Raw genomic sequence first — 26,373 nt, 5'->3', positions numbered from 1 at the left:
GAGTGCTGGGCTGGGGGATACTGGAGAGGACTGGGAGCTACTGGAAGGCACTGGGAGCACTGGGGGTTACTGGGAGCAGTGGGGCTGCTGCACTGGGAGTTACTGGGAGCACTGGGGCCGCTGTACTGGGAGCACTGGGGGTTACTGGGAGCACTGGGGCCACTGTACTGGGAGCACTGGGGCCGCCGCACTTGGAGCACTGGGGGTTACTGGGAGCACCGGGGCTGCCAGACTGGGAGCACCAGGGGTTACTGGGAGCACCGGAGGTTACTGGGAGCACCGGGGTCGCTGTACTGGGAGCACTGGGGCCGCCATACTTGGAGCACTGGGGGTTACTGGGAGCAGTGGGGCCGCTGTACTGGGAGCACTGGGGGTTACTGGGAGCACCGGGGCTGCTGGACTGGGCATTACTGGGAGCCCTGGGGCCGCTGTACTGGGAGCACCGGGGTCACTGTACTGGGAGCACTGGGGGTTATTGGGAGCAGTGGGGCCGCTGTACTGGGAGCACCAGGATTTACTGGTAGCACCGGGGCCGCCGGACTGGGAGGTACTGGGAGCACTGGGACTGCCGTACTGGGAGCACTGGGAGGTATTGGGAGCACTGGGGCCGCCGGACCACCGGGGCCGCCGGACTGGAAGCACCGGGAATTACTGGGAGCACTGGGATTGCTGTACTGGGAGCACCGGGGGTTACTGGGAGCACTGGGATTGCTGGACTGGGAGCACCGGGGGTTACTGGGAGCACTGGGGCCGCCGGACTGGGAGCACCGGGGGTTACTGGGAGCACTGGAGGTTACTGGGAGCACCGGGGATTACTGGGAGCACCGGGGTCGCTGTACTGGGAGCACCGGGGGTTACCGGGAGCACCGGGGTCGCTGTACTGGGAGCACTGGGGGTTACCGGGAGCACCGGGGTCGCTGTACTGGGAGCACTGGGGGTTACCGGGAGCACCGGGGTCGCTGTACTGGGAGCACTGGGGGTTACTGGGAGCACCGGGGCCGCCGGACTGGGAGCACCGGGGGTTACCGGGAGCACCGGGGTCGCTGTACTGGGAGCACTGGGGGTTACCGGGAGCACCGGGGTCGCTGTACTGGGAGCACCGGGGTCGCTGTACTGGGAGCACTGGGGGTTACCGGGAGCACCGGGGGTTACTGGGAGCACCGGGGTCGCTGTACTGGGAGCACCGGGGGTTACTGGGAGCACCGGGGCCGCCAGACTGGGAGCACCGGGGGTTACTGGGAGCACCGGGGTCGCTGTACTGGGAGCACTGGGGGTTACTGGGAGCACTGGGACTGCTGGACTGGGAGCACCGGGGGTTACTGGGAGCACTGGAGGTTACTGGGAGCACCGGGGTCGCTGTACTGGGAGCACCGGGGGTTACTGGGAGCACTGGGGCCGCCAGACTGGGAGCACCGGGGGTTACTGGGAGCACCGGGGGTTACTGGGAGCACCGGGGTCGCTGTACTGGGAGCACCGGGGGTTACTGGGAGCACCGGGGTCGCTGTACTGGGAGCACTGGGGGTTACCGGGAGCACCGGGGTCGCTGTACTGGGAGCACTGGGGGTTACTGGGAGCACCGGGGCCGCCGCTCTTCCCATCACCCCCCGCGGACGCTCTCGCGCCGGGCCGGCGGCCGTATTTCCCCGCCCCGCGGAGGCGGGTCCTGCTCGCCGAGCTGACCAATGGCAGCGGCGGGCTCCCGCCCCTGCCCCGCGCGGATTGGCGGAGAGCGCGGAGCGGCGGCCAATGGGGGTGGCGGGGCGGGGCCTGACGGGGCGTGCGGCGCTCGGCGGCGGGAGATGAGCGCGGAGCGGCCGCGGGAGATCCGCCGTGAGTCCGGCCTGCACCGGGCCTACACGGGCCTCCGCCGGGCCTGCACCGGGCCTACACGGGCCTCCGCGGGGCCTGCGCCGGCCCGCAGCCTCCCCGGCCCCCCCCGGCCTGAGACACCCCGATCTCGGCCCCCCCCCGTGGCCCCCGGGCCCCCCGGTTTCCCTCAGGCCGCCCCCCGCCTTGCCCGTGTCACACAGCCCGGACCCCCCCCCCCGAGCTCCTCAACCCCCTGCCGGCCCCTCGGTGCCCCAGCCCGGTCCTGGTCCCCTCCATCCCCCGCCGTGTCCGCTGCCGAGCTCTTCACAACCCCCCCACACGCCGCGGGGGGGGGGGCAGCAGAGCCTCCCCCCGGGCTCAGGGCCAGGCCGGGGGAGCTGGGGGGGGGTCCCTGGGGTGTTTCACCGGTCGCGGGGCTCCCTGGGGAGGGTCTCACTGGGCTGGGGAGGACGAGGGCGGGGGTGTCTCTGGGGGGGGTTTCCCCAGGTAGGAGGATCCCGGGGGGGGCGTGTGTGTGTCTCACCGGGCTGGGGGGGATCCCTGTGGGGGGTGTCTCACATGGCAGGGGGGGTCCCTGGAGGGTCTCACCAGGCAGAGGGGTCCCTGGGGGGCTCTGACCGGTCTGTGGGGGGTCCCTGGAGGATCTTGCTGGTCTGTGAGGGGGCTCTGACCGGTCTGTGGGGGGTCCCTGGAGGATCTTGCTGGTCTGTGAGGGGTCCCTGGGGGAGGGGGGGGTGTCCTGCTGGGCTGGAGTGGACAGGGGGGGTCTCTGGGGAGTCTCACCAGGTGGGGGGGTCCCTGGGGGGGTCTCACTGGCTGGAGTAGGCAGAGGGGTCCCTGGGGGGGTGTGTGTGTGTCTCACCAGGTTGTGGGGGGTCTCTGGGAGGGTCTCACCAGGCAGAAACATCCCTATGGGGGGGGGGGTGGGGTGTGTGTGTCTCACTGGGCGGGGGGGGGGGGACCCTGGGGGGTGTCACTGGGCTTGAACCCCCCCCCCCCCCCCCCCCCCCCCCCCGTTCCACCCCGCAGAGCTGCAGAAGGCGAAGGAGAAGGCCCAGCGCGGCGGGAGCCTGGTGGAAGAGGCTGCGGTTTGTAACCAGCTCGGGGAGATTTTGGCCAGCCATGGTGCGTCCCGGCTTGGCTCCAACCTCCGCCCCCCCCCACAATTTGGCGGAGGGGAGGGGGGGGGGGGTCCTCACCCTCCCCAGGGTACGCGGGAAGCCCCCCCCCCCCCCCCCTCTGACAGCCCCCTCGCTCCGCTCGCCGGCAGGACGCTACGAGGAGGCTCTGGAGGAGCATCGGCAGGAGCTGCGGCTGCTGGAGGGGGCCGGGGACAGCATCGGCTGCGCCGTGGCTCACCGCAAGATCGGCGAGCGCCTGGCCGAGCTGGAGAACTACGAGGCGGCGCTGAAGGTGGGCTGCCAGTTGCCGGGGGGTGCCGGGGGGGGGGGTTTGTCTGCGGGGGTCTCAGGCTTCTCCCCCACCCCACAGCACCAGCGGCAGCACCTGGAGCTGGCCCGGTCCCTCTCGGATGACACGGAACAACAACGGGCCTGGGCCACCATCGGCCGGACCTACATGTTCATCGCCGACAGCCGCTCGCCGGAGGAGGCGGTGCCGGCGCTGCGCGAGGCCGAACAGGCTTTCCGCACCAGTCTGGCCATCGTGGAGGAGAAACTGGAAGGTGAGGCTGCGCTGGGTGATCTCAGAGAGACATCCCAGCCCCTCCCAGGGCCCTCCGATGGGTTCCCGGGGACCTTCCCCAGCTCCCGGAGCCGCCGTTTTTTCACCAGGAGCCGTGCCGAACCGGGAGCTGACGGAGATGAGGACCCGGCTCTACCTCAACTTGGGTTTGGTCTACGACAGCCTGAAGGAACCGGCCAAGTGCGATCACTACATCAAGAAAAGCATCTTCCTCTCCGAGTAAGGAGGGGCAGGAGGCGCCCGGCAGCGGGTTTTGGGGATCCGGCAGCGGGTTTCGGCGGGGATCCGGCAGCGACGGTGGCTCTTGGCAGGCAGGGCCAGCTCTACGAGGATCTCTATCGCGCCTACTTCAACCTGGGGAACATCCACCTGCGGGAGGGCGAGCACTCGGGGGCCCTGCGCTGCCTGGCCCGGGCGCGCGACTGCGCCCGCAGGTTGAAGGAGAAAGGGATGGAGAGCGAATGCTGCGGCAGCACGGCCCAGGTGGGCGCTGGGGGGGGATGGATGGGCTTCAGACCCCTCCCCGCGCTCCCCCCCGGGGGTTTGGCGGCCCTCCCCCCCCCCCCCACTGATGGGGCGTCCCCCTTTGTCACCCAGGTGCTGCTGAGTTTGGGCGACTTCGCGGCCGCCAAGCGCTCGCTGAAGCAAGCCTACGCGCTGGGCTCGCGGCAGCCCTGGCAGAGAGACCTCATCTGCTCCAACCTCCGCTACGGTGAGCCGGTGACAGCGTCCCCAGGGGCAGGACGACGTAGCCGGGGGAGAGGTGGCGTCCCCACAGGAGGGACAGTGTTCCTAGGGGAGGGACGGCGTCCCCAGGAGCAGGATGGTGTCCCCAGGAGCAGGATGGTGTCCCCAGGAGCAGGATGGTGTCCCTACGGGAGAGACAGTTTTCTCAGGGGAGGGACGGTGTCCCTACAGGAGAGACGGCGTCCCCGGGAGCGGGACAGTGTCCCCACGGCAGGGACAGTGTCCCCAGGGGGCTGCCAACCCCCCCGCCTCGGCTCCGTCCCCCCTGCCCCTTCTATGCTGCTGTGGGTCAGGGCTGGGAGGGCACACGCGGGTCCCCAGGTGACACTTGAGGGGACACCGAGCCCCCCCCCCCCCCCAGGGATGGCTCTGGAGGTCCCCGGCATGCCCTGATTGTCACCCTTGCAGCCACCAAGGTGACGCGGCTGCAGGAGGCTCTGGAGGAGGCAGCGGCCAGTGACCCGCCGGCGGCCCTGGCCCTCTGCGAGCAGCTCGGGGACACCTTCTCCAAGCACGGGGACTACGGCCGGGCCGTTGACTACTACCAGAGGCAGGTGAGCGGGGCCGGGGAGGGGTTCGGGGGGGGAGGCGGGGGGTCCCAGGGGGGGTCATCCCCACTGACGGGGGGGTCCCCGGGGGCAGCTGAGCTTGGCCCAGGCGCTGCAGAGGCCGGCGGGGGAGCTGGCCGTCATCCACGTCTCGCTGGCCACCACCTTTGGGGACCTGAAGGATCACGCGCGAGCCGTCCACCATTACCGGCAGGAGCTGGCCCTGCACCGGGGCAACGCGCTGGAGGCGAGCTGGGGCCCGGGGTGGGGGGGGGGGTCTTGGGTCGTTAGGGGGGATCCCCAAGTCCTCAGGGGCCTCCCCGGGGGGCTCCCCTGGTCCTTAGGGGGGGCTCATTGGGGGTAAGGGGGCTGTCCTTGGGTCCTTAGGGGGCCTCCCCAGGTCCTTGGGGCTCTCCCTGGGGGGTCTTCCCTCGTCCTTGAGGGACTTCCCAGGTCCTTGGGGGGGCATCATCGGGGTTCGTTGGGTCCCTGGGGGGGCTTCTTGGGTCCTTGGGGGGGCTCCTTGGGTCCTTAGGGGGGGGCTCCCCAGACCCCTGGAGGAGGGTTCGTTGGGTCGCTGGGGCAGGGGTCTTCCCTGGGCGGGGGGGCGCTCCTTAGGTGGGGGTCCCTGGGGGGGGCGGGGCTCCCTGGGTGCCTCAGATGTGGGGGGGGGGCACTTGGCGAGGCCGTCCCCGGGTTGGGGTGGGAGGTGGCGAGGGGCACGGTGGCTGTGGGGACCCACGGTACCATGTGGGGCTGGGTCCCCGTGCCCCCCTGGGGAGGGTCTGTGGCTCAGTGTGGGACCCCCTCGTGTCCCTGGGGGGGGCGCATGGCTTGGCACAGGGCACCCAGGTCCCTGGGGGGGGGGTCCATGGCTTCGTGTGGGAGCCTTCCGTGTCCCCGGAGCGACGTCCGTGGCTTGGTGTGGGACCCCCGTGTCCTGGGGCGGGGGTGCCCATGGCTTGGCGTGCGACTCCTCCCCGTCCCCGGGAGAAAGTCGGAGTCTAGGGCTCGGTGGGGGACCCCCCCTGCCCCGGGGGTGTCCGTGGCTCCGCGTGGGTCCCCCCCCCTGCCCGTGGCGCCAGGCGCTGACTCCCCCGTGGTGGCCAGGAGGGAAAGACGTGGCTGAACATGGCGCTGGCCATGGAGGAGGCGGGCGAGCCCCCCGCCGCGCTCCAGTCCTGCCTCCGAACCGCGCTGGAGCGAGCCGAGGCGGCCGGAGACCCCCGGCTGCAGGTGAGGGGGTGGGGGGGGGGGGCGGCACAGGAACCCCCCCGCCCCCATCCTCAGCTTCCCTCCCCTGGAGGGCTGGGGACTGACCTTCCTCCCTCTTCCTCCTCCCCAGAGGCAGATCCTGCGGCATCTCCACTCGCTGCAGCTGCGGGACGGTGACACCGAAGCTGCCGCCAGCACCGTGGCCCGGCTGGGGGGGCTGGGGGGGCGCGGCGAGGAGGAGGAGGAGGAGGAGGAAGAACCGGAGAGCAGCGAGGCCCGGGATGAGAGCGAGCTGGAGCTGTCGGAGAGCGGTGAGGCGGGGGGGGGTGTCCTTGGGCGGCTCGGGGGGGTGCAGGATCCCTGGGGGGGGGTCTCCCTCACTGGGGGGGGTCTCCCTCACTGGGGGGGGGGGTGTCTTTTCCAGAGGGGGAGGAAGATAAGCTCGAGGGCTACAGCAAGAGCGTCCCCGGGCGCCGGCGGATCAGCAAGGTGAGAGGCAGTGGGTCTCCCCCCAGCGCTCCCCACACTGACACCCCCAAAGAAGGAGTTGGGGGTGTCCCCCCTTCCATTGACACCCCCAAAATGGGGTGGGGGGGGTCTTCTGCTTCCGCCTGACACCCCCGAAGGAGGGTTAGGGGTCTCCCCCTTTCCCTGACACCCCCGAAGAGGGGTGGGGGGGGGTCTCCCCTGTCTCCCCTTTCTCCCTGGCACCCCCAAAAAGGGGTTGGGGGTCCCTCTCTGACTCCCCTGAAGAGGGATGGGGGGGTCCCCCGGGTGCTGGGGTGCATCCCTGGGGGTCCCCATCGTCCCTGTGACCCCCCCCCCCCCCCGTGTCCCCCAATGCCGACAGTGGAACCGGCGGAACGAGCGGGGCGAGACCCCCCTGCACCGCGCCTGCATCGAGGGCGACCTGCGCCGCGTCCAGCTCTTCCTCCGGCAGGTGGGGACGGGGGACGGGGGGGTCCCTACACTTCTGGGGGGGCGCAGGGGGTCCCCGTGACCCCTTGGCAAAGCCCGATGTGACTCTCCCCTCCCTTCTTTTCTATAGGGGCACCCCCTGAACCCCCGCGATTACTGCGGCTGGACCCCCCTGCACGAGGCCTGCAACCACGGGCACCTGGGTGAGGGGGGGGGACGGGACAGAGCCCCCCCTGGGAGCAGTCAGACCCCCCTGGGAGCAGTCAGACCCCCCCCTCGAGTGGGTAGATGCCCCCAGGGTGCAGGCAGAGCCCCCCCTAGTGCAGGTAGACACCCCCCCCCCCCCCAGGACACGGGTAGAACCCCCCCCTCGAGGTGGGGAAGCCCCCCAGGAGCAGGCAGAGCCCCCCAGGAGCAGGCAGACCCCCCCGGGGCACAGGCAGAGCCCCCCAGGGTGTAGTCAGACCCCTTCCCTCCCCCCCCGAGTCGGCAGAGCCCCCCAGGGTGCAGTCAGACCCCCTCCCTCCCCCCCCCGAGTCAGCAGAGCCCCCCCGGGATGCAGGCAGAGCCCCCCCTAGTGCAGGTAGAACCCCCCCCCTCGAGGTGGGGAACCCCCCAGGAGCAGGCAGAGCCCCCCAGGAGCAGGCAGACCCCCCCGGGGCGCAGGCAGAGCCCCCCAGGGTGCAGTCAGACCCCCTCCCTCCCCCCCCGAGTCGGCAGAGCCCCCCCGGGATGCAGGCAGAGCCCCCCACGGCGCAGGCAGAGCCCCCTCCTCCTCACCACCGTCTCCCCCCCTGTCCCCCCAGAGATCGTGCGGCTGCTGCTGGAGCGGGGGGCGGCGCTGGACGACCCGGGGGGGCCGGGCTGCGAGGGCATCACCCCCCTGCACGACGCCCTCGGCTGCGGCCATTTCGAGGTGGCCGAGCTGCTGGTACGGCGAGGAGCGTCGGTGACGGCCAGGAACGCCAGGGTGAGCCGCCGGCACCGGGGAGGGGGGGCCCCAATATTTGGGGGGGGGACGACGACACCCTGGGAGACCTTTTTGTGTCCGTCCCCCCCGACCCCGACCCTCATAGGGGCTGACGCCGCTGGGGACGCTGGAGGAGTGGGTGCGCACCTACGGCAAGGAGCTGGACCAGGAGACGCGGCAGCGGTGCCGGGCGGCCGAGCGCCTGCTGCGGGAGACGGCGGCGGCACGAGGTGGGACTCGGCCTGGCAACGCCGGCACCCCGCTCCCCTCCGCTTTTTGGGGAGGGGGGGGGCTGAGGGTGATGTGTGTCCCCCCCCGGCCACGCGCACAGCCCCGCCGCAGCTCTCCCAGGACTCGCTGCTCTTCGACGCCGAGCTCACCGAGCGGCAAACGCCGCAGCCGCGCTCCCCGCCGGCGGCAGAGCCGGAGGACGGTGACATGTTGCCGCTGAGGCCGGTGAAGAAGCGGCAGCGGCTGCCGGGGCTCGGTAGGCAGGAGACGGCGGAGCCAGACCCGGAGCCAGATGAGTACGAAGCCGCCATCCGAGGTCTCGGCAGCGCCAAATCCCTTCTTGGCAGCGCCAAATCCCTTCTCGGCAGCGGCGCCGCGACGGCGTGCCGGCAACCGGTACCACAGCCGGCCCTCATCCCGGCCGAGCAGTACCTGGAGGAGGAGGACTGGCTGGAAGACGACCTCGGGGAGTCCCGGGGGGGCCGTAAGCGGCTGCGCCGGGAACCCCAGGGACCGGTGACCACTTCGGGGGACAGCACAGGGCCGGAGAGTGATGGTGAGGGCCCTGCGCCGGCCCGGCACCAGCCGCGGCGTCGCCGGAACGTGCAGAGCCGGCTCACCCGCCTGGTGGAGAGGGTCTCGCTGGGGCGCTGCCGGGAACGCCGACCCCCCGAGGTGGCCGGGACCCCCCTCCCCGACGAGGGCGAGGGGAACCCCCCACCAGCGCCGGCACTGCTGCCCGTGCCGCTGCCGGCACCGCTGCCGGCACCGCTGCCTGCCCTCCGCGTGCGCGTCCGGGTCCAGGACAACGTCTTCCTCATCCCCGTGCCGCAGAGGTGAGACTTTCCCCCTCCCATTTTGGGGATTCCCCCTCCCATTTTGGGGATTTCCCCCGCCGTGTCCCCTTGGGGACCCCGGGGCGGGGCGGCAGCGCTCGCCGGTGACGGTGCCGGCGCTGCTGTCGCGGCAGCGAGGGCCGCGCCGTGGGCTGGCTGGCGGAGCAGGCGGCCGAGCGGTATTACCAAACCTGCGGGCTGCGGCCGCGGCTCACCCTGAAGAAAGAGGGGGCCCTGCTGGCCCCCCAGGACCTGGTGGGGGACGTCCTGCAGAGCAACGAGGAGGTGAGAGCCTGGACCCCCCCCCAACCCAACTCGCTCCGTGCCGGGCATCGCCACCCGTGGTAGCATCGGTGGTGGCATCGGTGGTGGCATCGGTGACGGCTCCGGCGTTGCAGGTGCTGGCGGAGGTGACGTGCTGGGACCTGCCGCCCTTGGCCGAGCGGTACCGCAGGGCTTGCCAGAGCCTGGCCGTGGGTAAGGACCCCCCCCATGTCCCCCCCAGGTGGTGGGCAAGGACCCGTGTCCCCTCCCTGTCCCCTCGGGGCCCGTCCCCACCGAGGGACAGGGCTGGGGGTCCCCGCGCCCGGGGGAAACGCGTGCCCTTGGCCGGCGTGGGGCCGTCAGCGGGACTACGGGGTCCCCCAGGGGGCTCAGGGCTCCCCTGGAGGGGGGGGACGGTCCTGTGGGGGGTGTCCCCGGGGCCACCAAAAGCCACCAACGCCCCCTGCTCTCCGCCGGCAGAGCCTCACCCGCTGCTGCTGAAGGTGACGGAGCAGCAGGAGCAGAGCCCGGGGCTGGAGGTCGGGGCGGGCCTGGCCCTGCGTCCCCCCCACCTCCCCCCGCTGCTGCGGGCCCTCAAGCTTCAGGCGCCGCTGCGGCAACTCCGGCTGCGCGGCTGCAGGCTGCCCGACGCCGCGGCCACCGACCTGCTGGCCACGCTGGCCACCCTGCCCGCCCTCACCCTCCTCGACCTGTCCGGGAACCAGCTGGGAGCCCAGGGGCTGCGGCAGCTCCTGCCCCAACACCCCGGCACCGCCGGCGCCTTCCAGGTAGGGCTTGGGGGGGGACACGGCACGGGGCGGGGGGACCTGACACCGCCCCCACGGGACCCGGCGCTGGCTTCGCCTGGCTGAGGGTCACGGTGTGGGTCGTCCCCCCCCCCCCAAACCTCTCCTCTGTCCCTCAAAACTTCTCATCTGTCCCCCCCAAACCTTGTGCCTGTCCCTCGAACCTCTCCTCGGTCCCCTAAATCTTGTCTTAATCCCCTAAATCTTGCATTAATCCCCTGAATCTTGCACTTTTCTGTCCCCTAAACCTCTCCTTCCTCCCCCAAACCCCTCTCCCCCGTCCCCCAAACCTTACTCCGGCCCCCTGAATCCCTCCTCTGTCCCCCCCTCGAACCCCACCTCCATCCATCCCCCAAACCTCTCCCTTGGCCCCAAAACCTCTTGCTCTCCGTCCCCGAAATTTCTTCGTCTGCGTCCTGTAAATCTGTTGCCCGTCCCGTCCCCCCCCCCAACCTCTCCTTTGTCTCTCCGTCCCCGACACCCCTTGTCTGTCCCCTAAACCTCCTCTTTGTCCCCCCAAACCTCCTCTTTGTCCCCCCAAACCCCTTGCCCGTCATCTCCAAAACCTTCCTTTATCCCCTAAACCTCTTCATCCATCCCTAAACCTCGCGTCTGTCCCCCGAATCTCTCATCTGTCCCCTAAACCCTTCCTCCGTCCCCTCAACCCTGTGTCCGTCGGTCCGTCCCCCCAACCCCTAATCTCTCCTTTGCCCCCCCCAACCCCTTGCCCGTCCCCCCGACCCTCTCCTCCTCCACCCCCCGAATCTCTTCTCCGTCTGTCCCCCAAATCTCGCGTCCGTCCCCGTTTCCACCTCGCCCCCATCCCTCAAACCCCTCTTCTCTGTCCCCGGCCGCTGCCGGCAGAGCCTGGAGGAGCTGGACCTGAGCCTGAACCCGCTGGGGGACGCCAGCTGCCAGCCCCTGGCCCTGCTGCTGCCGCGCTGCCCGGCGCTCGCCACGCTGCGGCTGCAGGCCTGCGGCTTCACCCACGCCTTCAGCCTGGCGGGTAAGCGCCCGCGGCACCGCGACGCCACCGCGGGGTTCTCTCTTCCCCACGCGGTCCTCCCGGCACGGTTCTCTCCCCGCACCGTTGTTCTCATGGCGCGGTTCTCCCCGCGCACGGTTCTCCTGGCACGGTTCTCTCTCTCCTCATGTGGTTATTCTCATGGCGCGGTTCTCATACGGTTCTCTCTCCCGGCACGGTTCTCCTCATACGGTTCTCTCTCCTGGCACGGTTTTCTCCCCCCATGGTTCTCCTGACATGGTTTTCTCCCAGCACGGTTCTTCTTCTCATGGCACGGTTCTCATGACATGGTTCTCCCGGCACGGTTCTCTCTCCCCACACGGTTATTCTCATGGCACGGTTCTCCTCATACGGTTCTCTCTCCCGGCATGGTTCTTCTCATGGCGCGGTTCTCATGACATGGTTTTCCTGGTGTGGTTCTCTTCCCGCACGGTTCTCTCTCCCAGCGTGGTTCTCCCGGCACGGTTCTCTCCCCGCATGGTTCTTCTCCCGGCACGGTTCTCTCCCGGCATGGTTCTCCTGGCATGGTTCTCCTCTCGGCACGGTTCTCTCCCCACATGGTTCTCCTGGCATGGTTCTCTCTCCTGGCGTGGTTCTCCCGGCACGGTTCTCTCCTGGCGTGGTTCTCCCGGCACGGTTCTCTCCCCGCGTGGTTCTCTTGGCACGGTTCTCTCTCCTGGCGTGGTTCTCCTGGCACAGTTCTCTCCCCACATGGTTCTCCTGGCACGGTTCTCTCCCCGCATGGTTCTTCTCTCGGCACGGTTCTCTCCCCACATGGTTCTCTCGGCACGGTCCTCTCTCCTGGCGTGGTTCTCCCGGCACGGTTCCCTCTCCCCCCCGCCACGTTCTCACCCCGCGGTTCTCTCTCCCCACACGACTCTCCCGGCGCCGGCGTTTCCCCAGGAGCCGAGCGGCTGCAGACGTTGTCCTTGTCCCACAACGCCCTGGGCCCGGCGGCGCTGGCGCGGCTCCTCGACAGCCTGCCCTGCCGCAGCCTGGGCCGCCTGGAGCTGGGCTCCGTGGCCGGGCCGGGCCAGCGGTCCCTTGCCGGGGCCCTCGGCAGGTACCTGGGGCAGGTGAGAGCCGTCCCCGAGGGGACACGGGGGGACGTGGGGACCCCGCTCCCCGCGCGGTGCCGCCCGCGGTTGTGCCGATACGGTGCGACTTCCCTGCAGGAGGGCTGCGCCCTGAGCCACCTCACGTTCTCCGGAAACCGCCTGGGTGACAGTGACGTCCTGGAGGTGGCCAGGTGAGGGGACGGGGGGACCCTGGGGACATTTCGGGGGGACAGGTGGCGGTGGGGTTCCTGGCAGCAGGATCCTCACCCTCCGCTTCCCAACGGAGACCCAGCTCCGGCACCGGAGCACGGCACGGGGACTTGATGGGGACGGAAGGGACCTCCCCAGGGACAAGGGGGTGGCCGGGCGAGGGGACCCTGGGGACGTCTGGGGGTGACAGACGGTGGACGGGGGGGTCCTGGCAGCAGGATCCTCACCCTCCGCATCCCGAGGGAGACCCTGCACGGGCTCCAGCACAGGAGCACGGAGGGGACCCCTTTTTGGGGACAAGGGGAGGGGACCCCTTTTTGGGGACAAGGGGGGGGCACCCCCCACCTCGCTATCTCCCCCCTGCGCAGGTGCCTCCCCGCTTGCCCGGCTCTGGTTTCCCTGGATTTCTCGGCCAATCCCGGGATCAGCACCGCGGGGCTGCGGGCGCTGCTCTCCGCCCTGGAAGAGAGGAGCCGGGGGCTCCAGTTCCTCAGCCTGGCAGGTAGGACGGCGGCACAGGCCGTGACGGTGGCACAGGCCGTGACGGCAGCACCGGCAGAAAGGGGGTGGGCAACCCCCCCCCCCCCCGAGCTCACGGTAGCCCCTTCTTCGCAGGCTGCTCCATGGCGGGACCGTTGGACAACGCGACCTGGGCCAGAGCCGCCGACAAGATCCGGGATCTCCGGCTCTGCAGCCGGTTCGTCCGAGGGAGCGACCAGCGGGACGTCGGCACCGCGCTGGGGGCCGGCGCCGTCACCCGCCACCGCAACCTCCTCTGCAAGAGCCCCTGAAGCGCCGGCAGCGCCGGCGGCTCCTGGTTTCAACCGGCGCAGCCATTACACACTGTCTTTATCAACGTGGCTGGTAGTTTTTGGGGTCCCGGCGTCACCGGCAGGTGACAGACGAGGGTTTTATTGTCCCCGGCTTCATCTTAACACCAGTAAGGACTGGGGGGGGGGGGACTGGGAGGGCTGAACTGGGAGGGAACGGCGCTGCCGGCTGGCTCAGGCGTGGAGGAAGCGGTTGAAGGCGTTGTAGGCGGATTCCAGGTCGAACAACATCTGCCGGACCTGGGAATCGTCCAGCTCGTCCGACGCCGACATCCCGCTGAGCGTCTGCAGCCTGCGAGAAGTTGCGGGGGGGGCTGCATTAGCGGCACCCCAAAAACGGTGCCGGTAACGGCGCCGGCGCCCCGGCACTCACCACTGGTTGACTTTCTGCCGGCCCTCGAAGTCGGGGGGCAGGTGGCTCATGCGGTTCATGGTCTCCATCAGCTCCCGCAGGTCCGGCTGGATCTGGGGGAGGGAGCTGGGGGTGAGCCCCCGCGCCGGCCTGGCCAAACTGGGGCTGCCGGCGCTGCCGCCGCGGCACGTGGGCGAAGCCTACCTCGTCCATGGCTCGGATCTCCAGGCGCAGCTTGTCCATCACCGTGATGAAGAGCTGCAAGAAAAGGGAAGTTCGGCTCAACCGCGACCCACCCCACCCCCCCAAAACTACCGAAGCTGCCCCCAAAACCACCGCGGCCGAGCCCCGGCACCGTACGGAGACGATGTCGGCGATGCAGCGGTTGAGGTTGCCCTTGTCGTCCTTGATGGTGATGGGCCGGTCCTCCTTGATCCTCTCCATGGCCAAGGGGCAGTCGAGCTGCGGGGAGACGACGCCGTCAGCGGCGCAACCGGCGCCCGCCCGGCCCCGCTGCCCGGTGTGTGCCGGCGCCGAGCGATCCGGTGGCACCGAGGGATCCAGCAGCGGCTCGGCTCACCCGGAACTTGCGGCAGAAGTCGTCGATGGAGCTGATCTCGGAGCCCTGCACTTGCTTGAGGGCGGCTTTGAACTGGACCAGGAGGCGGGAGCAGGCGGCCGTGTACCTGGGGGGGACACACACAGGGACGGGCTTGTCCCCTCCCTCGGGGACACGATGGCACCTCCGCGGCGCGCCATCGCCCTGCTCGGCGCCGAGGACTTACTCGTTAGGAGAGACGCAGTCCTTGATGTAGGCTTTCTCCAGGGCCTGCAGCGTCTTCACCACCGCAAAGAGCTCGGCCATGTTGTCGTACCTGCAACCGCAACGCGGACCGCGGTGGGCAACTGCGTCCCGGGAGGGAGCGCCGTGGAGGAGGAGGGGACCGCGACGGAGGACGGGGGACCGCAACGGAGAAGTGTTCCAGGAGGGACCGCGACGGAGGACGGGGGACCGCGACGGAGAAGTGTTCCAGGAGGGACCGCGACGGAGGACGGGGGACCGCGACGGAGGACGGCGGAGCACGTTGGGAGAACGGGGTCCCAGGAGGAGCTGGGATGGAGAACCGGGGACGGCAGGGGACAACTCCCAGGATGTACCGCAGCGGAGAAGGGGGAACTGGGAGGGACCCTGATGGAGGATGGGGGACCACCATGGAGAGAAGGGGACAGTGGGGGACCGTGACAGAGAGCTGTGTCCCAGGAGGGACCCTGATGGAGAAGGGAGTGCCGCAATGGACAGCCGTGTCCCAGGAGGGACCCTGGTGGGGAGAGGTGTCCTGGGAGGAACCACGACGGAGAACGGCGTCCCAGGAAGGACCGTAATGGAGAACGGGGGACCGTGACGGAGAAGAGGGGACCAGGAGGGACCCTGATGGGGAGTGATGTCCCGGGAGGGACCGTGATGGAGAACAAGGGGACCACGATGGAGAACGGTGTCCCAGGAGGAACCGTGATGGAGAATGGGACGCTGTGATGGAGAACGGTGTCCCGGGAGGGACCATGGTGGAGAACAGGGGACCGCGATGGAGAACGGTGTCCCGGGAGGGACCGCGATGGAGAACAAGGGGACCACGATGGAGAACGGTGTCCCGGGAGGGACCGCGATGGAGAACAAGGGGACCACGATGGAGAACGGTGTCCTGGGAGGAACCACGATGGAGAACAAGGGGACCACGATGGAGAACGGTGTCCCGGGAGGGACCACGATGGAGAACAAGGGGACCACGATGGAGAACGGTGTCCCAGGAGGGACCGCGATGGAGAACGGGGGACCACGATGGAGAACAGTGTCCCAGGAGGAACCGCGATGGAGAACGGGGGACCACCATGGAGAACGGGGGGGACACACTGATGAACAACCGGGGACCGCGACGGAGAACGGCGTCCCGGGAGGAACCGCGATGGAGAACGGTGTCCCGGGAGGGACGGTGACGGAGCGCGGTGTCCCAGGCTGTCCCACCGGAGCCGGTGGCCACCTGGGGCTCGTCCCCCGTTCCCTGGGGGGGGCTGGACTCACTTCTCCCTCTCCCTGGCGTTCTTGTAGAGCTTCACCTCCTGCGGGGACAGGGGGGGGACAGGGCTCAGCTTCGGGGGGCGGGGGGGGGGGGGGAGGCGACATGGCTCAGCCAGGGGCTGGTGGCCAGTGCCCTGCCGGGGGTGGCCACACTCACCTCGTAGAGCTCTGGCTTGTTCCCGGGGGCTGCGGAGGGAGGGGGAGGTCAGAGGTGGGGGCGGGGGGGCTGGGGGCCACACAGACACCCCACTCGGTAGCCCCGCGGTGTGTCGTCGTCCCCCCACCCCACGCCGGTAGCCCCGGGCCCCCTCAGTAGCCCGGGTCCCCCTGGGTAGCCCCTGCGGCCACTCCCCCACCTCCCCCGGGTAGCCCCGGGCCCCACCTCTGTAGTCCTGTCCCCGCTCCCCCCCCCCAGTCCCGGCTTCTCCCCGGTAGCCCCGGTTCCCGCCTCGGTAGCCCCGGCCCCCCCCCCAAGTAGCCCCGGCTTCCCTCCGGTAACCTCGAGACCCCGCTCCCCCCCCCCCGCCCCCCCGAGTACCCCTGGTCTGTCCCCACCCCGCCCCCTCCCGGTAGCCCCCGTGTCCCCTCCGGTAGCCCCGGTGCCCCCCCCAGGCCCGCGGGGAGCACCGGGCCCCGCTGCCGCCGCTCTCACCTCCCATCCCGGGCGGCCCCGCGATCCCGTGAAACATCCCGCCGGGGTCCCCGCCTCGCCCGGAGGGGTCTGGGACCCCCCCCCCCCCCTCCCCGTCCCCCCTTCCCCCCGGTGCCGGTCCGGGACCCCCCCGCCGCCGCCGGTCCCGGTCCCGCCGCCGGTGTCCGCGCTGCGCTTCCGCAAAATGGCGGCGGGTCGAGGATGCGGCGCTCGGCTGGTCGGGACTGGCGGGGAGGGGCGGGGCTTAGCGCTTTGGGCGGGGAAAGGCGCCCGTTTTAGCGGGAAAAGGCGATGGTTTTGGCGGGAAAAGACGCTCCGAGGGCTTAATGCACCCCCCCGCGTCTTGGGGGGGGCCCGGCCCCGCGGGAGGGGTTCGAGGGGGGGGGATTCTGCCCCTCTGCTCCGCTCGGGGGAGACCCCCCTGCAGTGCTGCCTCCAGCCCCGGGGACATCGGGAGGACACGGAGGTGTCGGAGCGGGGCCGGAGGAGGCCCCGGAGATGCCGGGAGGGCTGGAGCCCCTCTGCTGGGAGGACAGGCTGAGAGAGCTGGGGGGGTTCAGCCTGGAGAAGAGAAGGCTCCGGGGAGACCTTCCAGCCCCTTCCAGGCCCTCAAGGGGCTCCGGGAAAGCTGGGGAGGGACTCTGGAGCAGGGAGGGGAGCCACGGGACGAGGGGGAAGGGTTTTAAACCAAAAGAGGGGAGATTGAGATTAAAAATAAGGCAGAAATTCTCCATGATGAAGCTGGTGAGCCCCTGGCCCAGGTTGGCCGGAGAAGCTGTGGCTGCCCCATCCCTGGAGGGGTTCAAGGCCAGGCTGGACGGGGCTTTGGGCAACCTGGGCTAGTTGAAGATGTCCCTGCCCAGGGCAGGGGGTGGCACTGGGTGGGCTTTAAGGTCCCTTCCCACCCAAACCAGTCGGTGACTCCATGATCAGCTGTGGGCAGACGTTGGCGCCGCAGCCCTGCGGGAAGGCAGGTTTCCGAAGGAAGGAAGGCAGCAGCCGGCTGGGAATGGAGGAGGAGGAGGAGGAGGAGGAGGCGGCCGCTGGCCTTGGCCGCCGCGCTGGCGGGCCAAGGATCGCCGTGAGGTGGCAGCTGACGCAACCGTGGGCAGCCATAAACCCGCCGATAGCAGGGTCAGGGAGGTGAAGGCCGGGTGCTGGCGGCACCGGGGCAAAGGTCACGGGCAAAAGAGCCCCCACGGCGGGGGGAGCACCGTGACCTTGGCCGTGGGGCGGTGCCATAAAGCTCCCGGGGGCGGCGGGTTCATGGCGGGTCCGGTTCTGTGCCGGTGACTGAGGTGGGGCCGGTTGTTCCTCGGAAAGAGGCAACAGCAAAATAAAGGGAAGAAAGAAACCGCAGGAAAAGCCGTCGGCGTCTCCGCGGATTTCCGGTGCCGAGATGGTGATGTCGAGGGGATGCCAAGAAGATCTCGAGATGATGCCAAGGAGACGTCGAGATGATGGCAAGAAGATCTTGAGATGATGCCAAGAAGACGTCAAGATGATGCCAAGAAGACGCCAAGATGATGCCAAGAAGACGCCAAGATATTGGCTCTTCCGTAACGGCGTTCCCACACCCGTATGTGCTCCAGGCACGCGGGTCGGTGAAGGGATCTGGTTTTTGGTTACGCACCTGGTTACGGCGAGCCTGGAAAACAACCCTTGTGCTACGGCCACGGCCGCGGCTGGTGGCCGTCCCGCTCCTCACGGCTACCTGGGGGTGACAGCCGCCATCCGGGTGTCCCTTGGTCCTGAGAAACGCCGTTGAGTTCTTCTGGTCACCTCCGAAACGGGGTTAACGAACGCGGCTCTGCATCCTCAGGGCTCCCAAATTGGGCAGGTGCCGGGTCGGGTCGTGGTTTATCGCCAGATCACAATTCGAGCTCGGCTGGAAGATTCCAGGATTCCTGAAACCTGGAGCGTCTTCTGCTTCGGAAAACCGCGGGGTTAAACATGAGAAGAAAGACAAAACTAAAGAGGAAAGTCCCTGAGATGCTCCGTGGCGTCACCACGCAAAGAAACCCCCTCGTCACCCGTCAGCAGAACGGCCCAGAAAAGGAAATCCATTTTAAGGAGGAAAAACCCCAAATCTGCTTTTTCTTCTGGAGGCTTCAGAGGGCCCCGGCTGGGACAAACCTTAGTGGGGGGGAGGGATTTGCCGTCCCCAAAGAGGGACAGAAGAGCCGAAGCGCCCCCGGCCGCGGGCGGTGGGATGGAGGAGCCCGGTTTGGGGGCAGACGTGCTCCCCACTGCTGTGTCCCTCGCCACGGGGGGACGTCTCCTCCCGCCGCCTTCGCACGGGTCTCGCGCTCTGCAGCCGGGTGAAATTTGCACCCGGGAAAAAAAGGGGGGAAACTTGAAAAAAAAAAAAAATGACCCCGATTTTCAGCGGGAAAGGGTTGTCCAACGGCAACTTGGGCTCAACATTGAGGGGCCTTCGGGAGAAGCCCTTTGGCTTCGCGCCCACCGGGAGCGGGACGAGCCCCCGGTTTGGTCGGTGCCTGTCCGTGAGCTCTTCCCTGTGCCCGTGGGCTCTTCCATGAATGGCAGCCCCGCCAAGGGGAGGAGGAGGAGGAAGAGGAGAAGAAGGAGGAGGAAGAGGAGGAGAAGAAGGAGGAGGAAGAGGAGGAGAAGAAGGAGGAGGAAGAGGAGGAGGAGGAGGCGAGGTTGCCCTCCTTGCGCCCACCCTAGCCCACGGCGCGGCTTCCCCCTCGCCCCCGGAGCTGGGCCGGCTTCTGCGGTGAAGCTTTTTGGGGAGATTGGGGACGGCGGTGCCCAGCCGCGCCGGTGACGTCAAGCGGGCGGCGAGGTGGACGCGTCAGACGGACGCGGCGTCTTCTGGAGAGCCCTGGACCCGTGGCCAAGAGCCGTGTGAAGTCCGAGGAAGACAAGGGCAAGGCCGTGGCCCGAGAGCCCGGTGCGGGCTGGGCCCTGCTGGGTTGGGGAACGGCCTTGCGGAGAAGGACCCGGGGTGGCCGAGGAGGTGAGGAGGAGTCAGGAGCTGGGCAGCGATGAAGGCTCCTGGGCTGGATCGGCAGGGGATGGACGTGCTCATCCCGCTCCACCCAACGGCTGGAGTCCTGCGTCCCGCTCCGCTCCCCGCAGCTGGAGGAGGACGCGAACGCGCCGGGGAGGCTCCAGACGAGGGCCACGGAGACGATCCAGGGGCTGGAGAACCTGCGCCGGGAGGGAAGGCTGGCGGAGCCGGGTCTCACCTCCCTGGAGAAGAGAAGGTTGAGAGGGGACCTCGGCGCGTATTTCGGCGCTTGCGGGGCGGTGGGTTGGGTTTGGGGGGCTGCGGCGGGGGGAGGGGGGGCTTCTGTGAGAAGATGCCGGGAGCTGGTCCCGCGTAGGACAGAGCCAATTCCAGGTGGCTCCAGGACGGACCCGCCGTTGGCCAAAGCTGAGCCCGTCGGTGGCGTTGGTGGCACCTCTTGGGGTGAGGTGGAGGGAGACAATGGGAGAGGAGCAGCCCTGCGGGGCCCAAGGCCGGGGAGGAGGAGGAGGAGGAGGAGGAACTCCAGGTGCTGGAGCAGAGATTCCTCTGGAGCCCATGGAGGTGACCGTGGAGGAGCAGGTTGTCCCCTGCAGGCCATGGAGGTGACCGTGGAGAGGCAGGTTGTCCCCTGCAGGCCGTGGAGGTGACCGTGGAGGAGCAGGTTGTCCCCTGCAGGCCATGGAGGTGACCGTGGAGGAGCAGGTTGTCCCCTGGAGCCCATGGAGGTGACCGTGGAGAGGCAGGTTGTCCCCTGGAGCCCATGGAGGTGACCGTGGAGAAGCAGGTTGTCCCCTGGAGCCCATGGAGGTGACCGTGGAGGAGCAGGTTGTCCCCTGGAGCCCGTGGAGGTGACCGTGGAGGAGCAGGTTGTCCCCTGGAGCCCATGGAGGTGACCGTGGAGAAGCAGGTTGTCCCCTGGAGCCCGTGGAGGTGACCGTGGAGGAGCAGGTTGTCCCCTGAAGCCCGTGGAGGAGCAGGTTGTCCTCTGGAGCCCATGGAGGTGACCGTGGAGGAGCAGGTTGTCCCCTGAAGCCTGTGGAGGAGCAGGTTGTCCCCTGGAGCCCGTGGAGGTGACCGTGGAGGAGCAGGTTGTCCCCTGCAGGCCATGGAGGTGACCGTGGAGGAGCAGGTTGTCCCCTGCAGGCCATGGAGGTCCCCACGCTGGAGCAGTTGGTGGAGGACGGTCTCCCACGGGTGGGACCCCGCAGTGGGGCAGGGGAAGAGCGTGAGGAGGAAGGAGCCGGCAGGGATGGAGCGTCACGGACTGACCCCGTTCCCCGTCCCGCGGGGGGGAGGAGGAAGAGGAGTCGGGAGCGAAGCTGAGCCTGGGATGGAGGTGGGTGGGAGGGAGGGGGGTTTGGATGCTTGAGGTTCTTGTGTCGCGTGATCCCGCTCCCTCGTGGGTTGGCAAGAAATGAAACGGATTTCCCCGAGTGGGTTTTGCTGTGACGGGGGTCGTGGCACCACGGCGGGTGCCCCCGGGAGCGGGTGAGCGTTGGGGGGGGGGGGGAACAGCCACCGTCGGCATCCGCCGCGCGTCAAGGTCACCTAAGCGTTTGGCGAAGGAGGGAACCGCCGATGGCAGCACCGCCTCTTGCCCGTGGAGAGGGTGGCGCGTCCCCTTGGCGGGGGGACCCTCTTCCCGCGGTGGCCCTGGGGGTGTTTCGGGGCCCCTCGTGGGACCCCGGTAGTGCGGGGGGCCGTGGTTTTCACCGCCGCGTGCGGCGGCTCGGCAAACGCCGCGGCCAACGCCGGTTGTTGGGAGGAACAAGGAGGCCGTGAAATGCCCGGTGGTGGCCGGGACTCGTCTGTCGTCGTCCCCCCTTCCACCGGCACCGGGCTGGTGGGGGCAGAGACTCGCCGAGACCTGCCTTCCCCGCGCCGCGAGCTCGTGCCCAAGGCGAAACCCCGGCCAAACCGGCGCTGGCTGGCGCCGGGGAGGAGAAGGGAGGGATGCCGGGGATCATCCCGGAGCCAAACCCTCAAATCCGGTGGTTTTATCCGGAAAAACCACCTCTTTTCCACTGGTGCCCCCCGCCAACGCCGCGGTGCTGCCCCCTCTCTGCCGGAGCATCGCCCCGGCATCAAACATTAACCGCCCCGGCAGCTTGGCCGATGCCTCGCCGCGATAACGGCGGCCGGAACATCGCGTGGGGAGGTTTATTCCTTTATTACCCTTAACGAGACTTGGCTCGTTGCCGGGATATTAACTGCCGAGGCGGCGGCGGGACCCCTTCCCCCGTCGGCGTTTCCTGGTGCCACCGCGGCGCTGCCGGAGGGCTCCGGCCACCCGCCGTGGGGCAAAACCCACGCTCCCCCCCCCACAACCCGGGTGGGACTCGAGCCCACAGTCCCCGGCGCCGGAGGCTGATCCCATGGGGCGGCCGGGCCCGGCCGTGGCGCGGTGGGCGCGCGGCGCTGGACACCGCCGGCAGTGCCGGGAGCGCCGATGGGCGCCAGGGCGTCACTGGTGACAATGGGGGACGCCGGGGCGGACGCCGGTGGTGCCACCAGCCCGGCTGCGCTTTGGCTGTGGGGACAGACCACGGCGGCACCGACCGGTGTGCCGGGACGGGCGGGCACACGGCGAGGGAGGAATCCCTGCCCGCCGGTTGGGTACGGGCCGTCGTGGTGCTCGGCCACGCCGGCCACGGTGACGCCTCGGAGGCCACGACGGCCTCTCTACCCGTCCCTCTGCCGGGGCACGGCCATGCCAGCACCGGGCACGGGAGCCGTGGGGCAACCAGGCAGCTCCTGGGGCACCGGCGTGGGCCGTGTCCGTGGGCCTGGCGGTGCCATGCGGTACCACACGCCGCCGCGCCGCGCCACTCAGGCCTGCCGTGCACCGACGTCCATCAAGGCGGCGTGGTGTGTCACCGTGTCCCCCCCCCCGGAGTCCCTTCCCCTAGGCAGGGCGGTGGCGGTGGCGTGCGGTGCCGGCTCCTCTCGCACCCCGGTGCCGCGGACACCGCGCTCCTGCGGGCGACGAGACGCTCGGCGCGGCCCCGGCGCCAGACACCGTCCCTTCCCGGCGGGGTGTCACCAGGACGGGCGCGGGGGGGAGCCCGGCACCCAAAAGCGGGGGACGCCAGCACCCGGGCACGAGCTCGGCACCGGAGCCGGGAGCCGGGGGGGTCCCAGCACCCCCGGGAGAGGCGGGGGCGGGGGGTGCCGTCGGCGGTGCCGGGGTTCGGGGGGGGCCGGGCGGAGGTGCCGGGCCCTGAGGAATGGTTAACCCGGGACAATCTCTCCCGGAGCCAATCACTGCCGCGGCCCCGGGCGCTTTTACGGCCCCGGCGCCCCACGGCCGCACCGGCACCCGCTGGCAACCCCCGGGGCGGGCGGCACGGCGGCCCACCGGCACGCACCGCAACCCCCGCGCTGCCATGCCACCGCTGCTGCTGCTGCTGCTGCTGCTGGTGGCCCCGGGGGCCGGCGGCCGGGACCCCCCCGGCGCGGCCGCGGCCATGGCGGCCCTGGAGGCCCTGCTGTCGTCGGGCCGGGGCTCCCTGTCCCGCGGCGCGGTGCGGGCCCTCGTGGGCATCGCCGGCGGCCGTGCGCAGTGCCGCCACGCCGGGCCGTGTGGAACGGTAAGCGCCCGCGCCGCCGGCACTCGGGGCCGTGTGGAAAAGGGAGGACGGGGGCGGGGGGTCAAACTCCAGCGGGCCGGCACGGCGCGGCACACGGCACGGCGCGGTGCCGCGTGGCGGCGGCTGGCGCCCTTGCGGGTGGCATGGCGTGGCGAGGGATGCTGCATCGCTGCGCGGCACTGTGCCGCGGCGCACGGCACGGCATGGCACGGCGTGGCGTGGCGCGCCGCGTCGCCGTGGGGCACCGTGCCGCACTGCCTGGCACGGCACGGCGTGGTGTGTCACGGCACGGCACGGCCCAGGCACCTGCTGCCCCCCCCCCCCCCGGGTCCCCGTCCCCCTCCCCGGGGGTCCCGGCGGTGCCGGCGCTGCCGTGGGGTGCAGGGGGTGCTGCGTGGCCTCTGCTGGGGCCTGGGGGACACCGGGGGGGTCCCTGACCCCGTGGGGTGCCCGGGGGGGTCCCTGGCCCCATGCAGGGTGCCAGGGGGCCCCCATGGCCCCTGTGGGGTGCCCGGTGCCGTGCCGTGCCGTGCCGTGCCGTGTCACGGCGTGTGCTCCCCGTGTCCCGGGGGGGTGGGTCAGGCCCCATCACCTTGACCCCCCCCCCCCCCCAAACCCACAACAAGGGCTTTGGGGTGCCCCACGGGACCCCCATGGGGAGGGGGGGGTGTGGGGGGTGCTCCGAGGGGGGGCCACGTTGGGGGGAGGGGTGTGTTTGTGGGGTCCTGACCCCCCCCCCTCCCCCAGCACCCTGACCCCCCCCCCCCCCGCAAGGCACCCTCGTCTCCCCGTGTCGCCCTGACCCCCCCGTGTCACCCCCGTGTCACCACCCACCCCCCGTCCTCCTGCCCCCCCTGTGCCTCCCACGTCACCCCCCCATGTCAGTCACACCCCCCATGTCACCCTGCCCCCCCACGCCACCCCCATGTCACCCCCATGTCACCCCCCCATGTCACCCCCCCATGTCACCCCCCCATGTCACCCCCCGTATCACCCCCCATATCCCCCCATGCCACCCTGACCCCTCCATGTCACCCCCCATGTCACCCCCTGTATCACCCCCCATGTCACCCCCCCATGTCCCCCCATGCCACCCTGACCCCCCCATGTCACCCCCCATGTCACCCCCCCACGTCACCCCATGCCACCCCAACCCCCCACGTCCCCTTCTCCCCCCCCCGCGTCCCCCCCCCGGCGTCCCTGTCACCCCCGTCCCTGTCCCCTCAGTGCCTCTCGGCAGACGCCGTCCTGGCGCTGGCGGGTGCCGGGCCCCGGCTGGAGGCCCCCGACCTGCCCTGGCTGGGGGCCGCCGTGTTGGCCACCCTGCGCCAGCCCCCGGCCACCTGCGCCCGCGGCACCGCGGGGGACTGGGCCGCCCGCGCCCGCGCCCTGCACCGCGCCTTCGCCGGCACCGACACCGGCAACGGCACCGACACCAACACCAACACCGGCACCAACACCGGCACCGACACCAACACCGGCAACGGCACCGGCACCGACACCGGCACCGGCACCGACACTGACACTGACACCGGCAACGGCACCGGGACCGACACTGACACCGACACCGGCAACGGCAATGGCACCGGGACCGACCCCGGCAGCAGCACCGGCAGTGTCACCGACCCCGGCAGCGGCACCGGCAGTGTCACCGACCCCGGCAGCGGTGTCCCCGCGCTGCGGGCGGTGGCGGAGCTGCTGGCGGCCGTGCAGCCCAACTACCGCAGCGCCGACGGGCAGGAGGTGAGGGGACGCGCGCGCCCGAGGGGAGGTGACACGTGCCATGGCCACCACCGCGTGGGTACACGTGGCCCAGGGAGGGGACGTGTGCCGTGGCCACCAACTGTGTGGACACGCATGGCCCAGGGAGGTGGCGTGTGCCAAGGCCACCATTGCGTGGACACGTGTGCCCCGGGGAGGTGACACTTGATGTGGCCACCGCTGTGGGGACACCTGTGCCACGGGGAGGTGACATGTGCCAAGGCCACCATTGCGTGGACACACGTGCCCTGGGGAGGTGGCACTTGATGTGGCCACCAACTGTGTGGACACATGTGTCCAGGGGAGGTGGCATGTGCCATGGCCACCATTGTGTGGCCACGTGTGCCCCGGGGAGGTGACACATGATGTGGCCACCACTATGGGTACACATGTGCCAAGGCCACCATTGCGTGGACACACATGCCCTGGGGAGGTGACACATGATGTGGCCACCATTGTATGGCCATGCGTGCCCCGGGGGAGGTGACACGTGCCATGGCCACCATTGCATGGACACGTGTGCCCCGGGGAGGTGACACTTGATGTGGCCACTGACTGTGTGGACATACATGCCCTGGGGAGGTGACACATGATGTGGCCACCACTGTGCGTACACATGTGCCATGGCCACCATTGTGTGGGACACACATGCCCCGGGGAGGTGACACATGATGTGGCCACCATTGTATGGCCATGCGTGCCCCAGGGAGGTGACACGTGCCGTGGCCACCAACTGTGTGGACACACATGTCCAGGGGAGGTGGCATGTGCCAAGGCCACCATTGCGTGGACACATGTGCCCTGGGGAGGGTGGCACTTGATGTGGCCACCAAACTGTGTGGACACACATGCCCTGGGGAGGTGACACGTGCCATGGCCACCATTGGATGGCCATGTGTGCCCTGGGGGAGGTGACACGTGCCATGGCCACCAACTGTGTGGATACACATGTGCAGGGGAGGTGGCATGTGCCATGGCCACCATTGCATGGACACCTGTGCCCCGAGGAGGTGACACATAATGTGGCCACCACTGTGGGGGACACATGTGCCACGGGAGGTGACATGTGCCAAGGCCACCATTGCGTGGACACATGTGCCCTGGGGAGGTGACACTTGATGTGGCCACCAACTGTGTGGACACACATGCCTGGGGAGGTGGCACGTGCCATGGCCACCATTGGATGGCCGTGTGTGCCCCGGGGAGAGGTGACACTTGATGTGGCCACCATAGTATGGCCATGTGTGCCCTGGGGAGGTGACACGTGCCATGGCCACCATTGTATGGCCATGCGTGCCCCAGGGAGGTGACACATGCCGTGGCCACCAACTGTGTGGACACACATGTCCAGGGGTGAGGTGGCATGTGCCATGGCCACCATTGTGTGGCCACGTGTGCCCCGGGGAGGTGACACATGATGTGGCCACCACTGTATGGCCATGCGTGCCCCGGGGACGGGTGACATGTGCCGTGGCCACCACTGTATGGCCATGCGTGCCCCGGGGAGGTGACACTTGATGTGGCCACCACCGGCCCGGCCGCGTGTGCCCCGGGGAGGTGGCCCGGGTGGCCCGGTGGCCCCCGCGTGGCCCGCGGGTGACGGTGGCCGTGGCGCAGGGGCTGCGTGGACGCGGCGCAGGTTGCTGGCGGCCGGCGCGGCCGTGTCCCCGCGGGTGGGGGGGGCCGGCCGGGACAGCGGCTACTGGCCGCACTGGGAGCACTGGTGCTGCGCGGGCGCTGCCTGTGCCCCCCCCA

General features: G+C 69.9%; 2 protein-coding genes across 2 annotated transcripts; one reads left to right on the top strand and one right to left on the bottom strand.

The window, feature by feature from the left end:
- Positions 1-1,691: 1,691 nt before the first annotated feature.
- On the top strand, positions 1,692-13,325 carry TONSL (tonsoku like, DNA repair protein). Its single transcript, XM_063327709.1, has 25 exons — positions 1,692-1,830; positions 2,860-2,955; positions 3,101-3,243; positions 3,322-3,514; positions 3,624-3,753; positions 3,846-4,017; positions 4,132-4,246; positions 4,690-4,835; positions 4,924-5,076; positions 5,940-6,065; positions 6,175-6,355; positions 6,469-6,533; positions 6,895-6,984; positions 7,093-7,165; positions 7,769-7,932; positions 8,039-8,162; positions 8,264-8,999; positions 9,134-9,284; positions 9,398-9,476; positions 9,744-10,051; positions 10,934-11,075; positions 11,997-12,169; positions 12,269-12,342; positions 12,730-12,863; positions 12,977-13,325. Exons 1-25 carry the CDS (start codon positions 1,800-1,802, stop codon positions 13,150-13,152), a joined length of 3,975 nt encoding a protein of 1,324 aa, XP_063183779.1. The 5' UTR covers positions 1,692-1,799; the 3' UTR covers positions 13,153-13,325.
- On the bottom strand, positions 13,224-16,464 carry VPS28 (VPS28 subunit of ESCRT-I). The gene is made up of 9 exons (XM_063327727.1): positions 16,270-16,464; positions 15,775-15,803; positions 15,621-15,658; positions 14,329-14,418; positions 14,124-14,229; positions 13,904-14,005; positions 13,748-13,801; positions 13,565-13,656; positions 13,224-13,483 (listed from the first exon to the last, which is right to left on the bottom strand). The coding sequence occupies exons 1-9, from the start codon at positions 16,304-16,306 to the stop codon at positions 13,366-13,368; spliced, it is 666 nt and encodes a 221-aa protein (XP_063183797.1). The 5' UTR covers positions 16,307-16,464; the 3' UTR covers positions 13,224-13,365.
- Between the last annotated feature and the right edge of the window lie 9,909 nt (positions 16,465-26,373).

The sequence above is a fragment of the Chroicocephalus ridibundus genome, chromosome 2, assembly GCF_963924245.1.
Source record: "Chroicocephalus ridibundus chromosome 2, bChrRid1.1, whole genome shotgun sequence".
In the NCBI taxonomy this organism is placed as follows: Eukaryota; Metazoa; Chordata; class Aves; order Charadriiformes; family Laridae; genus Chroicocephalus; species Chroicocephalus ridibundus.
The sequence above is the reverse complement of the archived record's forward strand: the minus strand, read 5'-3'. Positions and strand labels throughout refer to the sequence as shown.

Bases quoted from the DNA above. Each gene is read 5' to 3' on its own strand.
- TONSL (XM_063327709.1), top strand. From the start codon at position 1,800: ATGAGCGCGGAGCGGCCGCGGGAGATCCGCC. The intron at 4,018-4,131 runs GTGGGCGCTGGG...TTTGTCACCCAG, and splicing joins GCTGCGGCAGCACGGCCCAG to GTGCTGCTGAGTTTGGGCGA. The intron at 5,077-5,939 runs GCGAGCTGGGGC...CGTGGTGGCCAG, and splicing joins ACCGGGGCAACGCGCTGGAG to GAGGGAAAGACGTGGCTGAA.
- VPS28 (XM_063327727.1), bottom strand. From the start codon at position 16,306: ATGTTTCACGGGATCGCGGGGCCGCCCGGGATGGGAG. The intron at 14,006-14,123 runs GTGAGCCGAGCC...GTCTCCCCGCAG, and splicing joins ACTTCTGCCGCAAGTTCCGG to CTCGACTGCCCCTTGGCCAT. The intron at 13,802-13,903 runs GTACGGTGCCGG...CTTTTCTTGCAG, and splicing joins GCATCGCCGACATCGTCTCC to CTCTTCATCACGGTGATGGA.